This window comes from Saccostrea cucullata, unplaced genomic scaffold, assembly GCF_032062105.1.
Source record: "Saccostrea cucullata isolate Sc308-1 unplaced genomic scaffold, CSIRO_AGI_Scuc_v1 ctg261, whole genome shotgun sequence".
Lineage (NCBI taxonomy): Eukaryota > Metazoa > Mollusca > Bivalvia > Ostreida > Ostreidae > Saccostrea > Saccostrea cuccullata.
In genome coordinates, this window is record NW_026925910.1 from 195,722 (window position 1) to 214,366 (window position 18,645).

The window sequence follows — 18,645 nt, forward strand, 5'->3', positions numbered from 1 at the left end:
AAAAACATCCGAAGGGACATTTGTGGCAAGTAAGGATCAGGACAAGGCAGAGGTGTTGGCGAACTTTTTTAGTAGTGTTTTTACAGAAGAAGATGTGAACTCTTTACCACTAGTTGATATAATTGAAAACACAAGGTCGAATAATGATGAGCTGATTACTCAAGAAGAGGTGAAGAAATTACTTCAGGATCTAAACACTACTAAGTCCCCAGGACCAGATAAGGCACACCCAAAAGTTCTATATGAATTGAAAGCAGTAATTGATAGACCTTTATATATGATCTATAAGAAATCGCTAGAGACAGGAGAAGTACCAGATAGCTGGAAAGTAGCTATAATTACAGCTCTATTTAAGAAAGGTGACAAGAAGTCGGCATCAAACTACAGACCTGTTAGCTTAAAAAGCATACTATGCAAGATGATGGAGAAGATTATTAGGAAGAGATTAATCAAGCATATGGACAGCTTAGATTTATTTAGTGAGAAGCAATTCGGGTTCCTGAGTGGGAGATCAACAACCTTACAATTAATTACAGTACTCGATAAATGGACTGAAATCCTGGATAGAGGAGGCGTTTTAAATGCAGTTTCTATGGATTTTATGAAAGCATTTGATAAGGTTACACATGTTAGACTTCTGACAAAGATGAGAGCTTATGGGATATGTGAACAATTATGTACATGGGTCGAACATTTCCTGAGTGGACGAAAGCAGTTGTACAAGTAAATGGACATAAATCGAAATGGCATAAAGTCACAAGTGGAATTCCACAAGGATCTGTGCTCGGGCCTGTACTGTTTGTGATTTTTATAAATGACTTACCAGAGTGTGTTGAATCAGATGTATTCCTATTCGCAGACGATACGAAAATATTCAAAGAAATTACAGATGAAAACGATACTAAAGTAGTACAATCTGACCTGGACAAACTTTTCATGTGGAGCAAAACTTGGCTTTTAAAATTTCACCCTGACAAATGCAAAGTAATTCAAATACACAACAGTAACAAAACGTGTGACAGTATCTAGTATAGTATGAGAAAATATGAAGGAGGTGATACTACGCTAGAGAATGTGGAGAGTGAAAAAGACATTGGAGTAACAATTGATAGCAATCTCAGCTTTGACAAGCATATACAAACGCAAGTCAACAAAGCCAACCAGATTTGTGGCCTAATAAGAAGAGCATTTATTCATCTTGATATTAAATCATTCTGTCTATTATTCAAAGCTTTAGTGAGACCACATATTGAGTATGCGAGTAGCGTATGGTCACCGTACAAAAAGAAGGACATTGAAACCATAGAGAATGTACAAAGAAGAGCTACTAGAATGCTGCCACAACTGAAAGACCAAAATTATGAAGAACGACTAAAGACTCTTAAATTACCAACATTGAAATACCGGCGTATGAGAGGAGATATGGTTGAAACATTTAAAATCATCCATGGAGTTTATGATAAAAGAGTTACATCTACATTATTTCAATTGAGTGAAACGCATATTACTAGAGGGAACAGTTTTAAACTAGTGAAACACAGAAGTAATAGAGACGTTCGAAAATACAGCTTCACCAACAGAGTCGTGGAACTGTGGAATAGCCTGCCAGACAATGTAGTGCTAGCAAAAAATGTACACCAATTTGAAAATAGACTGGATAAATATTGGGAACACCACCCTCTAAAGTATGATTATACCCAAGAATATGGACCGCACACCGGAAAAAGACCAGTTATATTTCAGCAAGAGAAAGTAGAGCTGCCTATAGAGCACCAAGAGGAGCTGCGGGCAGAATCAACATAAGGTAACATAAGGTAAGGTAATATCTCGATATGATTACTGGGTTGTTAATTTGGATTCATACCAAAGATAACCAGAAAACGTGAATAAGAATATTCCATATAGTCCCTTTATACATTCATTTTTAAAGAAAACTGAATTGGAAAATGACCAGTTCCGATCTTATTTTCCATTTAAAAGATTGAAATTTATTATTTTGACTGACATTGCATTCTTGATCAGTGCAATAAAGTCCAATTCTTATCAAGATAAGCTGGTATAGTAGTACTTCTCATGTAAATAAAGAAATCTACTAATCAGTCGAAGACCATTGTTAATTTGTTCTAGAGGTTTACGCATACCCAAGCTAGTTCTTCTATTAAAAATACAGTAATAGGTAACTTTATTGAAAAGTCCTTCAATATAAAATTTAATTTTCTTTGTTAATTTTGATTCATATCAACTAGAACAATTATTTAAAAATTGTGAATTAAACAGAAATCCCTATCCAGTCTTTAAAAAAAGAAGAAACATTTTTTGAACACGAAAAAAAAAATAGTGTTGATTTTTCAATTATATTTTAATTGAATTGAACTTTATTTTTTTTGATTGACATTGTATTCTAGTATAGAGTAATATGTGCAGTTAAATTCTTATTCAGATAAACAGGATTAATTCTCTTGCAAATAAAAAAAAATCCACTCATCAGTCAAAGACAAGTTTTCCTTTCTTCTGGATGTTTTGTCCATACCAACACTTCTCGGCTGATGACAAATCATCAATACGCAACTTTGTCGAAAAGTCTTTTCACACAATTGATGATAACTAATTTGATTCCTATCAAAGAAAACAAATATTTAAGAAAATGTGAATAAAAAAAGAATCCCACAAAGTTTTTTCTTTCTTTTTTTAAATCCAGGACATGAAATAGAAATACCGGTAATGTGGGTTCATTTCGATTGGTCAATTTGCAATGCATTACAATGTTTCGCCTACATCAAATCAGTTTTCGATATTTAAAAATCAGCAAAAGGAACCGTTGTTCTGATGAGAACTCAGCCTTAAGTACTGTTATATAATACATTTCGTGATCCTTCCTGGTGCATATCTGCATCATTATCAAAATTTCTACTAACAACACGAGAATTCTATCTTTATATCTAGTCTATCGTTTGAAAAAAGAAAAGAAAACAGATATACGGTATTTCAAATTAATCTCGGCTTAATTACTAGGTTGTTAATTTGGATTCATATCAAAGACAATAAGAATATCAGAAAACAGGGATAAAAATATTCCAATTAGTCTGATTTTGAAATCCCTTTTAAAGAAAACTGAATTGGAAAAATGGCCAGTTTCGACCCTTTTTCCACAAAATCACTTAAAAGATTGAAATTATTTGCTTTGACTGACATTGCATTCCTGTCCAGTGCAATTCTTATTAAGATAAGCTGGTATAGTAGTACTTCTCATGTAAATAAAGAAATCTACTAATCAGTCAAAGACCAGTGTTCATTTCTTCTGTAGGTTTTCGCATACCCAAACCAGTTGTTCGATAAAAATTATAGTTATAGGTAACTTTATCGAAAAGTCCTTCAATACAAATTTGGATTGTTAATTTTGATTCATATCAAACAGAATGAATAGTTAAAAATTATGAATTAAATAGAATTCCTTAACCAGTCATTTTTTAACCAAAAAAAACAAAAACAAAACAAAAAAAAAACAAAAAAAAAACAACAAAACAAAACAAAACAAAAAAACAACAACAACAACAACAAAAAAACAACAGAAAACAAACAAACAAAAACTAAACAAAAAAAAAACTTTAGTAGAGCACGAAAAAAAAATATTGTTGATTTTTCAAACATGTCTTAATTGAATTGGACTTAACTTGTTTTGATTGACATTGCATTTTATTGCAGTGCAATAAGTATGGAAAAATTATTATTCAGTGTATATCCTTTCAAGACGAGGTTGAAATAGAGTTGGAAGATTTTATTCATAGACTTTTCATAGACATATTCCTTGTACTCACAGACGTCGAGTTGGATTAAAAGTTTTATATATATAATGCAGTGACTTCATAATGATTCCATAAACGGAACCTGCCAGTGTTAACAAAAGAGCAAGGCTTCAGAGTCCAAACTGTCAGGATGATCCATTACCGTATTGTAAAATATATCTTCAGGCCATTCAAATTTAAAAGATGAACGAGATGTCCATATTCAGGTGACCTCCCCCTTCTGTTGTCTACCTTTTGGTGTCGACACTTAGTATCGATTTACAGGTTTTCTTGTGTCGCACGACGGAGGAATTTATCTTTAGTGATAAGGGATTCAAGAAAATTCGGAAGTATACTTGATATAGATAACAGGGGAAAAGTTAATGTTCAAAATAATTTTCTCGGATACAACAAAGTTTAAAAAAGAGTGTTGACTATTTACAGTCGAGTAAAATCATTTATTGTCATAGATATTTCCATTATGATTTGCAATTGCCGGTTCTTAATTAATTTTCAAAAAATTATATTAAAAAATTGATTTTAATCAAAGTTATTAATATATTGAAGAAAATGATAGCTTAAAATGTTATTTTGAATATTCGTTTAGTGTTGTACTCTCTACACTCGTTACCATTTTATTTCTACATTTTAACATTTCGACCGGCCCATTTCCCCATATGCCCTGATAAAGACCTGTTAAACCTAGAGACATTACGAACGGAGGGCGAAATACGTAGGACAACGATAAACTATCAGCTGAAGCTAATCAACTAAACCTAATCAAGGAATAAATGTTTTCACTTCAGGCAGCTGCACAAATGACATGAAATTTTCAACCACTGTGTGATTACAATTTTTCTCTAGGAAATTGAATTTGCCGTATAATCTGCAATCTGTGATTATAGCATTTTGGACTAGTAGTTGATACCAGTGTATTTTCTGTATAGTCAGTTTGTGGTCTGTGATTATAACATTTTTGGACTGTTTGAAACCAGTGTGAGATTGACGATGGTAGCGGAGACTTGTCAGAAGGTCTGTGAGCTATGCCCGGGGGAGAAGATCGGGTCCTTCGTGGCCGTGGACTACGTCCTGTTCGCCCTCGTCCTGGTCGTCTCAGCCCTTATAGGGGTATTCTACATGATCAAGGAGTACCGGGCGGTCAAAAACATGACTTCCGACGATGTTCTCATGGGAGGTAGGGACATCGGGATTTTCCCCATTGCCATGTCTTTAATGGCCAGCTTCATGGGTGCCATCACGGTGCTAGGGACCCCCACGGAAATGTATAATAACAATACAAGTTACTGGATCGCCGGTATGGCCATGTTGATCACCGTGCCATTGACGAATCACATCTTCCTGCCCTTCTTCCATGATTTGTCTTTGACGTCTGCTTATGAGGTTGGTATTATACCCAAACTTAGAATTACCAAACAAAATGGAATAGAACTGTCACCTAAGAAAAGATTTGATTCAGTTATGCCTAAAATCTTTTTTTTTATTATTTTATCACATTAAATTGAACTGATTTTCAAATAATTACATTGTCCAAAATCAGAATATACCAACACATATCGTTAACCAAAAGACACATCGAAGGGGCTGAAAAGAGAACGTTCTACCCGCAAACAATGTTATCTTGGGATATAGGTTGATAATTTATTAAGGAACTCTTTTCGTAGACACAGACTAATCTGATATAAGGTTATCTATAGGACATTTTGGTACAAGTACATTTTTTAAATAGAGGGAGTGATAAATTATATTTCTCTTTGATCTCGGTAAAGTATAAATACGAGTGGAGGACAACTTATCAACAGAAAAAAATATACACAGACTTTATAAATTAAGTTCATGACATATTCCCTTTACTACATATCAGATTTCAATAAAAACCAAGAGGCCCAGGGGCCACGTCGCTCACCTGAGCACATCGGCTAGGAAAAAGCACAAATCAGATCAGAACTGAAAAGTGAGGTGGGGGGGGGGTCCTACCCTCCCAACCCCAAAGGGCCATGATTTGAACAAATTTAAATCTTCAATACATGAGGATGCTTACATTTCAATATGACTAAACGTAGCTTTTCTATTCTTGGGGGTTTTTCCTTTATTTTTCTATGTAAAACTTTGATACCCCATTGTGACCCCACCCTATCCCTGGGAGTTATGATTTGAAGAAACTAAATCTACACTGAGGAGGATGATTCCATATAAATATCACCAATCATGGCTTTGAAGTACTTGAAAAAAAGAATTTAAAAGATTTCCCGATATATTCCTATGTAAAACTTTGATCGGCCATTATGGCCCCACCCTTGCCCCCGGGGTCATGATTTGAACAAATTTGAATCTACACTACCTGAGGATAATTCCACATGAGTTTCATCTTTCCTGGCCCACTGGTTCTTGAGAAGAATGTTTTTAAAAAATGCCATTAATTTTACACTAATTCATAATTATCTCCCCTTGGAAGAGGGCGTGGCCCTTCATTTGCACAAACTTGAATCCCCTTCACCCAAGTATACTTTTGTAGCAAGTTTGGTTGAAATTGGTCCAGTGGTTCTTGAGAAGAAGATGAAAATGTGAAAAGTTTACGTCGACGACGACGACAACAACAACGACGACAGACAACGGACAAATTTTGATCAGAAAAGCTCACTTGAGCTTTCGGTTCAGGTGAGCTACAAATCAGAAATATTCCAACAGAAAGGGATTGAAAATCTAGCAAGTACAGAAAATTGAATTAAATGAGGAAAGTGTTAATCAAATACAATCCAATCCGTTATGTAACCACACCTTCACCATTACTTAGATCCATGCCAGGTACTATCGCTATCTTGGTATGTCAACCCTATTCACCCAATTTCCACCCCGAATCAACACAGGCTCGCTCTTTATTCTCACATTATTAACTTTATCAGATAAGTGCAACTGATTACAATTGGTGTTAAATATGAAATAGCCAATTGTTCATTTTTTTATACTGAAAGTCTTGCAATCATAATGCAAATGTGATAATATTGTGGTATTAACAGCGTATATAAAAGGATTAATCTTCAACAGTCTGTTTTATATCGGAGTATTAAAAATAATTTATTAATAAAAAAAATGTACGTAATGGTCCAAAATACCATATCAAACAGAAATATCAGTTGTTGTTTTTTCCAAAAATAACATTCATTGTTGTTTTACATTTTAAAAATTTGTTCCTATACAAATCTATACGAAAAAAGTCTAACATGTTTGATGTTTTACTGAGTGGTCTTTAAAAAAATTGATATTTGACCGCTGAGTGAGATGTTGGACCTTTTGCTAAAATGTTGGACCGCTTACGTCACACAGTGGGTGGAACTTCTAGATAACTGGGCGTAAAAGGATTACTTTTTAATTAAAATTGGGTCAGTTTAATTAAAGATAAGCTTTCGGTTAAAATGTCAATTTTTCTGCTCCATTTCCTGAAAGGATGCTACAGTACATGCCTGAGCAATATTCCGTGGCCAAATAAGTGTGTAATGAAATAAAGAATAAATAATGTGAAGTTTGGAAGGGAAAATCTATTGTTGAATGAATTCAAAGAATTACTAGTAATTAAATTATCTAGAGTTATCTGTCAAATCTCAATCTTCTGTGTTTACAAACAGACAAATGCACACCTGTATTTGTCAATATGATAACAAAGAGTGTCAGAATACAAAGTAAGTAATATGGAAACAATGGTAGTATCCCTGACCGATATTCACTATTGTTATAAATTGCTTTGTCTATTAGATAAAAAGTTATTAAATATTATTTTATTCCATCATTATTACTATTTTCGTTTGTCATATGTAATGACTTATCAATCTAATAGATAAAAATCTATAGATAGAAATCTATTTTGTGACAATAAATTATTCTTTTGTTCGTTCAAGTCATATGACAAACGAAAAAAAGTAATGATGGAATTTTAGATAAAAAGTCGAAATCTATTGTGTGACAAAAGTTGATTCTTTCGTTCAAGTCATTTTGACAAGCGAAAATTACGGAAGCCCTGGAGGGACATTGACTTACTTGTTATGACTTATTTGTTATAACTTCTTTGTTGCGTCTTATTTGTTTTGAATTTTTTGTTGCTAGTTATAACTTATGTAACGTAGATATGGATTACGTGTAGCTTGGCTTCCATTTATCATAAAATGATATTTTTAGGCCTAATTTAACTGTTGTTTTTGATTGGTGAATTGCAGTTTACCGTCTGGTACAATTGTGACTACTTAATTCTTATGTGTTATATCTTGTAGATTATTTGATATAAATTGTTTTTTGCTACTTCTTTTTTCTTATTTCTTGATACTTGAAAGTTATTGCTTAATTCTTAACTGTATTCCAGTTTGCATAATGCTTGAAGACATGAACATAACTACTATTTTATCTTGTCGTTATTACTTAATTCAATGACAGTACATGTATATTACTTTCATCTTTTCTAACACTATACGTAACCTTTTGGTTAAGTCAACGAGTGATCACAAATTTAAAATAACAAGAATTAACAATAAAATCATTCATAAGAACTAAGTCAAAACACATAAGAAGTACATTTAAGTCAATGTCCCTTTAGGGCTTCCGTAGTAATGATTAAATTAAATATTATATTTTTAGTTTCTACACAATTTTCTGTTAATGTAATAGTTGAAACTGAAGTTGATAATTTATGAATAAATAAATAAAATATATTTTAAACTGCTATGATAAAAATTTTGAATTTACTGGATAGGAGTAAATACAAATTTTAAAAAATTCCTCAAAAATTCTAAACTCATGACATTTACAACTGGTTGAATGAAGTAAAACAAAACAAAACAAAACAAAAACAAAAAAAAAAACAAAAAACCTTTTACCCAAAGAAAAAGTTGTATCACCATTGATTTTGGGCTGCATTTCATTTCTGGAATTTTTGGAAATTTTCAACTCGTTATTTCCGACATTTCATAGTTTTCATTGAGGGCATTATTAAGTTTTCATCCCCGACATTTTTCATGTAGTACTTTTCTGCAATGAAAGCAGGATTGAAGACTCCACTTATATTTCATGTATAAATTGATCATAAAATCTATAAATGAGTTTTGATTATTTATCAATGTAGCGAAATGACTTTTTTTCCCTTGAGGCACATATACAAGTGTTGTGAACTTTCGCTCATAAGTTTAAGTTTGAAATATATAATATAGGTGACATTTATATATACAAAGTATTTTTGAAAATATGATTTTTACTTAAATTGCAAAAGTGTAAACCTGCAAAAATCCCGGAATTAAAAAAAAAAATTATTGGCGAAAAAGAAAGAAAAATTATCGGAAATGAAATAAAAAATTGTCGGAAATGCTATACAATTTCCGGAAATGAAATGCAGCTGAATAATGACACCCTGTATGTTTTTCAATAGGATATATATTTGGTTAAAAATATTAGGCTGCATTTCATTTCCGGAATTTTGGGTAATTATCAACTTTTCATTTCCGACATTTTTAGTTTTCATTTCCGACATTTTTTTGTTTTCATTTCCGACATTTTTCAAATATATATATATAGTACCTATAGTAACAGATTTGATAACTTTACTTATGACAAATTGAAAGGAATAAATAAATCACTGTAATCAAATTTTGTAAATCTATTGATGTCATGGACATAACTATGCTGCTGTCACTGACATTTAATTTAATGTGTTTTTTTAATATTTTATCAATATTTTGGTATAAATACTTTTAAAATGCCATTTTCTTTTACTTAGAAAACATTGAATTGCCGCACAGGTAAATTCCGGAAATGATAAGAAAATTATGTCGGAAATGAAAACAAAAAATGTCGGAAATGAAATAAAAAATTGTCGGAAATGCTATGCATATTTCCGGAAATGAAATGCAGCGAAATATTAAACGTTAGTAATCAAAAGGCCCATTGGATCCTAATATGAGTTTAATTAAGGATGTACATATCTATAAATCTTTGGAATAAAATTGTAAAAATAAAAAATAAAATCTGTTTTTTATGATAAATTAATAAATAAGTGCATTGTGACTCACTTAATCTGAAATAAGTGGAAATACTTCTATATTGATTAAATAAATGCATTTTTTGTTTCAAAAATTTTCAGATACAATATTCAGATATATATATATTACTATATTTCAGAAATTAACTAGTATATAAACCCCCCTAGAAACCCCCAGAAACAGCAAAGGTGTTGTGTCAATGTAAATCCTTGATCCATATTTAGTCCCCTGTGTGCACTTGATCCACGTGTTTTATTCACGTGCCATCTTTTATCATCATTGTTTTATTATCTGGATATTCTCTTTTATCTGAGGAATGATAAATCTTGAGCAAAGAAGAAAAATCAGATCTTTTCAATCAAATATTTACTTAATTGTAGTTCCGATCAAACCAATTAAACTCTGCTTTCTTCTCATGTACGAGTATACTTCGTCCTAAGGAATAACTTACTTTTACACACAAATACTAGTATGTTGTTCTTCCAAACGAGAAACAAAGTATGTATTGGTCAGAGTTGGTCAGAGCATATTTATTTATATTTCTTCAAAAATAACAGTTACTCATTTTTCTCCGACTTTGGTGACATTTTTTTGTTTAACTTAATTAACGTCCAAAAACAACCGGCCCAAGTCATTTTTCTACGAGGTCATTATTCGCCTTTATACCGACAAACAACATCTTTATTTGCTATAAAAGGTTTCTGTATACTTTTTCCGATAATAAATTATGTTTTGTGAACGAAATGTTTTATGTTATTTTTCATACAATCCCAGTGGTATTTATAAGGACTCGAAAAAATTAGTTACATAGGTGGGCTAGAATCAGTTCTGCATTTCAATTTGCAAGTAGGTCTTGTTTTCGTCAAAAGATGGCTTCATGAAATTTTTAAAACTCGTATGGACAGCCCCCCCCCCCCAAAGTTCCATTTGTCTCTTTAAATAAATTATATAATTGTGGCATATTTACAACATTTTGGCATATTTATTACGAAGTATTTAATAAAAAAAAAAGTCAGAAAATAAACATGTTTTTAGGCAAATCAAATTCAAACTTGTAGTTTAGCAACTTCGGCAGATGCCTCTTGAAAACTGAGAAGAATATGATGCATCACGAACAGTAAATGATGTCGTACAGGTATACCAATGTGGAACTGTAAATGAACGTATACAAGAAGATTCGGTGGTACATTGTATATAATTTTTGCCCTGTCCATCTGTCAGTTTGTTCCGCAAAAATTTAACCTTGCAAATAAGTTTTGATTGGTAGAAGATTTGTAATTTTCATATTTCACATAAGCATTACTCGTGACAAGACCTTTCTTTGGGTAATAACATATTTGACCTTTTGGCCTTGGAGTTTGATCAATTTTTGCAAAAATTTAGCAAACTTTAATCTTGACCATAACTTTCGAAAGGTAAATGCTTGGCGTTATCATATTTACCAGGTGTTAATATATCTATTGGCACAAATCTTTTCTTTGAGTAACAACATTTGTGATCTCTTTGACCTTGGAGTTTGATTGTATTTCCAAAAATCTTAAGAATACTGTATCAATACAAAGTAAGTATATGAAATGAGACCTAGCTGCAGATCTGTAACTTTGGACTGAAAAAAAAGTTGGAATGGACGACCAGCCCAATTTTTTCCCCAATCGAGCTAGATCTGTAACTGAGACCCTGAATGGGCAGTATCTCCCCGATTTTCTTCCTCTCGACGTGTAAAAAAATCGGGGAGCGGATGGAAGATCTAATTTTAATAACATACTTAAAAAAAACAGACAACTTTAAGGGTGGTAATTTGCATGCAAATTCTTTAATTTTTTCAACATTAATTTTTTTTTTTTCAGTATTTGCAGAAGAGATTCAGCAAGTCGGTTAGGGTTTTTGCATCTATGATATTTACATTAAATATGGTGAGTTACATTAGAGCAACAATCATATATTTTAAAAGTTGTTAGTGTTGAAACCTAGTATATTAGGATATATTAGAAAACAATATGACCGGTTTCAAAATGGACATTAATTACATAGCTATAATATAACAGGATAAATCAAGCTTAATATTACCTTTCAGTCCAACTTAGATATTCCATTTGAGAATAACAGATTATATTTTACATATCTTAATTAATATCTTAGAATATTTTGCCACTGCATAATTGCGGGTTTGCCCTATTAGCAAAGTTCTTTTAAAAAATTGACAACTGCAAAAAATACGGTAATCATTGTCATATTTTCTTTTCAGCTTTTATACATGGGCGTTGTATTATATGCCCCAGCCTTAGCTCTTAATCAAGGTAATTATAGTTCTGTGTTTTGCTAATTTTTTTACTCAATATAACGAATGATTTTCTCATGTTTTTTTTTTGTTTCAGTGACTGGTCTTAGCAAAAAAAAAAACACTTGAATGGCATTATCTTTTTAATATTGATTAAATACTTTAATATTTAGTATATTAAAATATATAGCTTTGTGTAGACAAGATGATATGGTCATTACGAATATCACAGGCGCACGATTGGAAATAAAACCACAATGAACTTGTACACTTCTGGGTAAATGTTGTTAAAGTCTCAAATGCAAGTTTATCTTATTTAATGAAGCTTACAGGGAATATGGCACCAAAAGGGAGTTGGGGAATGACGCCACTTTTTGTATGTTTTAATAGCACTAGTTGCTGTGTCATCCAACTCCAAATGAAATCTTTCCTTTGACATGTAAAAAAAAAGGAGCTAAAACTCATTTAATATAAATGGTTAAAAAAACAGACAAAAAATTTGCATGCAAATTCTTTAATTTTTTCAACATTAACTTTTTTTTTTTCAGTATTTGCCCAAAGATCAAACTTTTTTGCAGTAATATTTAATAAATAAGTTACCTTAAACAATCATATATTTTAAAAGTTGTTAGTGTTCAAATAGTATTTATTTCATTTCCCAGAAAGCAGCCCGGTTTTGAAGTTTGGACATTAATTACATAGCTATAATATTACAGGATAAATTTAGTTTTTTCATCAAAAGTTATTCCATTTTAGAATAAAGATTATATTTAACACAATATCTTTTAATATGAATATTTTGCCACTGCATAATTGTGTGTTCCCTATTAGCAAAGTTCTTTTATAAAATGTGCAAAAAATACGGTAATCATCATATTTTCTTTTGCTTTTAATATGGGCGTTGTATTATATGCCCCAGCCTTAGCTCTTAATCAAGGTAATTATAGTTCTGTGTTTTGCTAATTTTTTACTCAATATAACGATGATTTTCTCATGTTTTTTGTTTTGTTTCAGTGACTGGTCTTAGTTTGGCATTATCGATAATATTGATTGGACTTGTTTGTACATTCTATACCGCTTTGGTGAGTACGTCGAAACAGGTGTAACAGAATATCCCTCACGATTGGAAATAAACCACAATTTTGTCACCTGCGAATGTATAAAAACTTATTCAAAGTAAATCTTTACTTTCTTTCATGATCATGAATCAAGCGAGTTGAATGACGCCACTTTTTGTATGTTTTAATCCCCAGTTGCTGTGTCATCCAACTCCAAATGAAATCTTGATCCTTTGACCCAAAGGAGCTAAAACTCATTTGTACGCAAATATAAATGGTTCAAGAAAGAAAAAAATGTCATCCAAACAAGCTCGATAAATGAAAACAAAAAGAAGCTGTAATTGCATCTTCGGTAGCCAAGGTATTCTTAAGAAATAAATTCTACGTACCACAGAGAAGTGTTTTTTTAAGGAAGTGTGTTCATAAATTCCATAGTATAAAAACGTTGAACAAATTGTTCAACACCTCTATAAACTGTTTTGGAAAATCGATCTGCTTCGTCAACAGATTGTGATCCTTAACATTTATTGCCTTTTTTTAAATTGTAGTTGCCTTAGGTACTTGGTAACAACCGATGCAATTGTTCAATCATCTGAACTATCTACACAAAAACCTGTGGCTTATGTTAAATTGAATAGGAAAGTTTAAACATTAAAATTGAAGTTGTTCTAGGGGTTTTCCTCCCTTTCCTTTTACCTAAAACTGTTTCCGAGAACCCCATTTTCGTTCAGCCATCATATATATAAGCCTTGATATATCGGATGAAAAAGGAAGTGTCACTTGTTTTCCGATCAATAGTGCAGTAATAAGATACTTAATGCTTAATTTTACCAGGGAGGACTACGAGCGGTTGTGTGGACAGACACATTCCAGACATTTGTCGTTATGGCTGGTTTGATTGCTATTATTGCCCAGGGTTCTGTAGATCTTGGAGGCTTTGGGAATATATGGGACATTGCTAACAAAGGGGGTCGCATATTTTTCCTTGAGTAAGTCAACATAAATAAGAAACTTTAAAAACAAAACAAAACATTAAAGCACTTTCTCGCTTACAATTCTAATAAATATCAAAACCTGATTCTTAAATTTATAATTATATTGAATTTTTAGTTGGAGTGGAGACCCCACAACACGTCATTCTGTTTGGTCTCTTGTGATTGGTTCAACATTTGGTCAGCTTACAATATATGCAGCCAATCAAACCATGATTCAACGATATCTCGCCATTAAAGAAACTAAAAATTCTCAAAGGTAAATGAAAGAAAAACAAGTCTTTACGTATAAAAAAAAAACATGCATTACTAACTAAATGTTTTTAATAACCTTTTCTTTGGTCTTTTATTCAGGGCACTCTACCTTAGTTTGCCATTGACCCTTATTTTGTCTACAGTGGTTTGTTTGGTGGGACTAGTTATATATGCCACCTATCACGAATGTGATCCCTTCCTTCTAGGTCAGGTACATGCGCGAGATCAAGTAAGTATTCAAATTACAAAACTTACAAAACGGACTTTAAAATCTGAGATTTGACAAAATAAAGGAAATAATTGTTCCTCATGGAAAGCTTTGCTTTAAACATAAGAAATAAATATTTACAAAAGCGTATGAATTTTTTATTTCATAATCTCAATAAAAATTGTGATTAAAATATCTCGATTTGAAACACTTAAAACCAATATACATGGGTTTTTAAACAATCAGCTATCTTTTTCAGCTGTTGCCTTTTATGGTGATGGACAGGTTGACATTTTTACCGGGACTGCCGGGATTGTTTGTAGCTTGTCTTTTTAGCGCTTCTTTAAGTTCCATTTCCTCCGGATTAAATGCCCTCGCCATTGTTATTTTGGAAGACATATTGAAATTATATTGGGAGAAAACTGACACTACCCCATCAGTCACGTGGCAAACCAGAATAGCCAAAATACTGGGTAAAACGCGCTTTATTACGAAATATTGGAAATTTTTATTAATTGATTGTCATTCAGCTCTTTAATCAAAATATTTACCTATTTCAAAAACAACTGATTTTTAAAAAAGGATTTTTTAATTAAAACAATATTTTATTCTCTGATGTTAATGTGAATAGGATTGGGCAGCAGACTCAGTCTATTTTAGTCCTCTCCCTACAAGAAAAAGATTTTTTGACAATATAATCATTTCAGGTTTTGTTGCCGGGGGTTTGGTGATAGGTATAGCATTTATTGCCCAATACCTTGGACAAACTGTTTTACAGGTAAGGGATTTAAAGAATACTCACATATTATGTAAATAGCTAATGAAATTTTCCTAACTTTTCTTTCTATACTTTCCTGTGGCTTTATTAATACAATAATGACAAATCATCTTATTACAGATTATGTTGAGTATATTTGGAATGGTGGGCGGACCTTTGTTGGGGCTTTTCATTTCTGGAATATTTTTTCCATTCATAAATGCACCAGTAAGTACAAAAGCAATAACTCTGATTTCAGCATGTATAATTATGTCTTTACATGTTTTCAAAGACGAGTACAGAAATAAATTAGTATGTATAATAAATTATATCTATCAAACAATTTCATTTTATCCCCAAACGTTTCTTAGTTCAACAATTGTGCAACTGAAATGTTGCTGAGAATCAGTCATTTTTAGGAGTGTAATGTTGTATATACATGTACATGTATTTATTGTTATAACACGGTTTAATTCGAGAAAATAAAATGGAATAAAACCATTAAAGTTAGGTAGAAATATTTGATTAAAAGGGGCCCCCATGTTTCGTGATTGGTTAAGATGCTTCATAATTGTTTGCAATTCATTTCCGCCTCGTGTTGCAGTAGGTTTTTCAAAAAGGTTTGCCCTCTTAAGCAACAATCTTATTCATTAAATGGCATACACCTAGCATCAGGGTGTACATGTATTATAATTGTTTAGTTCTATGTATTCAACGCATTTTAACAGACATTAGCCCTTCCTATTAAAAACAAAACATTAAACAAAACAATAATAATTACAAATTAGAATGTTTGCTTGCACTTTCTGAAATCCATGAAAATATAGAAATACTTTTCAAAGGTTAAAAATGTTAATAAACAGTTGTTCTGTTTCAATTATTGCAGGTTTCCTTTCTTCGTTTTGTCGATACCTTTTAAGATTGAAAATCGTGAATATTGTTAAGTTGTACGAAAATTAGATCAACATAAAATAAAATTACCTTTCTTTCTTTGATTAATGAACAGCATTTTAAGCAATGGAAAAATTGAAAATTGCCACATTGTGAATTTCTACCAAAAACAGAAATTAGTCCAAAGAATTAATGTAAAATACATCACCTCTGTTTACTGCCCACAAAGAAAAACGGTAAAAAATGTAGATATCGTAAATAGAAAATACCGGGTATTGCTTCAAGTAATTAACTATCATATACTAGGAAGAACTTCGTACACGCTTACCTTAAAAGTTTATATATTTTTATTTTCTCTGTTGTTCCATAATCACAGGGTGCTCTTTGTGGACTAATCGCGAGTGCTGTCCTGACGTTTTGGGTCGGAGTTGGGGGTACAGTTTTACTTCCGGTTCCGCCGATAACAGGTGTCAGTACTGCGAAGTGTAACTTGTTCCCCAAAAACTGTAATGGAACTATATTTAATTCCACGGATTTGAACTTTACGTCAACATCGATGGTGAATACTTTGTCAACCACGGCAATGACGACAATAGACACGTCATCTGCAGCAGAGTCATTGGATGATTATTTGTTAGTTCCCCTAATTCTTTTCATTCTTAAATTAGATTTATTTTTTTGAATTGTATTCTAATTTTTAATATGTTTAGTTGAATAAAATGTTTATTTCTGTTTATTTTTCAGATGGATTTATAGATTGTCTTATTTATACTATGCTTTATTTGCTGTGATCGTATCAGTTGTTACGGGGATTATCGTTACTGTCTTATCAAATATATGCACAGGTGGGTCGAACAATGGAGTTATCCCTCTTTGAACATTCTGAACTTGTGAATGCAGATACTAACTCCACTATAATATATACTTTATTTATTAATTTATTCATTGATTTATTCATTTATTTTTTTATTTTAGATATGAACACGCCTAATGATTTTGATAAGAAATACGTCCATAAATGGGTAGACCGTGTTTTTTGCTACTTACCCCTTGGCTGCCAAAAAGTTACCAGACTTCAGAAATACGTAAGTATTTATAAATGAGTAATGATGCCACATATAAAATATGTAAGAAGAATAACATGGTAAAAGTAAATAAATCAAACGAGCAAGAACCAACGGCATACCAAACGTTTCCACCAGACCTATCATAGACATTCTTACTAATAAAACAAATGCAAAAAATTAAGATATTCATTGCAATCTACCGGTATATCTACATGATTATCTTTTATCGAGTAAAATCACATTTATCAAAATATTAACTGTCGTTCATAAACCTTAGTATCTTTTGCCAGACGAATACATTGCAAATATTACAGCAGTATGTCTAAAGTGTCAAAATTTAAATTTACCAGATCTTATAGTACAGTTTAGAGCATCACATGTTGACACAACCATTTATATATTCTTGTATTATAAATTGTCTTCAAACTTCTGTTGAATTTAATTTTACTGGGTGGTCATAAAAATAATCAAGACATTGTAGAATATGACATAAATGTTTGAATCGAATCCAAGTTTCTTTGTCTTACTTTTAGAATGAAGAGATATCCACCATTTCTGGGGGAGGTTTTCATGACAACCCTGTGGCGTATGATTTAGAAATGGAGGTTAAACCTAAGAATGGAGCTCCTTATTCATCATCAGAAATAGAAATTGGGACCCAATTATAACGTTTTAATATAAAACAAAATCAGTGGTATCACTTGATAAGTTTTACTGTGTTTTAATTTGCAACTCAGGGTTGTAAAATGGACAAAGTAACATCTCTCAGGGAAAATGGAGTTGCGCGGTCTGAGGAGATCTGAAAAATGTGATTCTTTTCGTGTCAACAGTGGTTTTGAGGAATGAAGAAAAAAAACTAGCTATTTTACTTGGTCGTCATGGATATAAAAACTGTTACGTACATGTACTACCGTTATTTAGAAATACATTGTTAAATTATTTTTCAAATATTAAAATTGATATACATGTATCTTTCTGAATAAATCAAACATCGCTTTAAATGAAAAAAATCTGTGATATATAATTTTTTTTTTTTATAATTTTTCAAGTATAAATGTTTGTTATTAACAATTGATAGCGTCTATATGGTCCTTCTTGGTGCAAAATGACAGTCATGTGAATTTGTCCTCAAACCTCTCGTAAGTTGGAAACTCTGCGATTTCGAAAATTCAACTGAGAATATAAAGATGGTTTCTAAAGAATCTTTTCTTCTTGTAGGACAATAAATGATCAACAACACCTCCTCGATGCTGTACTTTTGTTAGCGTCCTCACCCTAGGTGTAAAGTATATGTTCATCATAAATACATGTGATAATACATT

General features: G+C 31.8%; 1 protein-coding gene across 1 annotated transcript; it reads left to right on the plus strand.

Annotated features, from left to right (window-relative positions):
* Positions 1–4,479: 4,479 nt before the first annotated feature.
* Positions 4,480–18,179, plus strand: LOC134269978 (sodium-coupled monocarboxylate transporter 1-like). Its single transcript, XM_062752148.1, has 14 exons — positions 4,480–5,183; positions 11,665–11,730; positions 12,063–12,114; positions 13,110–13,177; positions 13,988–14,142; positions 14,264–14,404; positions 14,500–14,629; positions 14,868–15,081; positions 15,316–15,386; positions 15,507–15,593; positions 16,633–16,889; positions 17,001–17,101; positions 17,232–17,341; positions 17,857–18,179. The coding sequence occupies exons 1-14, from the start codon at positions 4,791–4,793 to the stop codon at positions 17,989–17,991; spliced, it is 1,980 nt and encodes a 659-aa protein (XP_062608132.1). The 5' UTR covers positions 4,480–4,790; the 3' UTR covers positions 17,992–18,179.
* The last annotated feature ends 466 nt before the right edge of the window (positions 18,180–18,645 follow it).

Excerpts from the sequence above, each read along its gene's own strand:
- LOC134269978 (XM_062752148.1), top strand. The coding sequence starts at position 4,791 with ATGGTAGCGGAGACTTGTCAGAAGGTCTGTGAGCTATGCCCGGGGGAG. Across the intron at positions 12,115-13,109 it reads AGCCTTAGCTCTTAATCAAG|TGACTGGTCTTAGTTTGGCA; the intron begins GTAATTATAGTT and ends GTTTTGTTTCAG. Across the intron at positions 13,178-13,987 it reads GTACATTCTATACCGCTTTG|GGAGGACTACGAGCGGTTGT; the intron begins GTGAGTACGTCG and ends TAATTTTACCAG.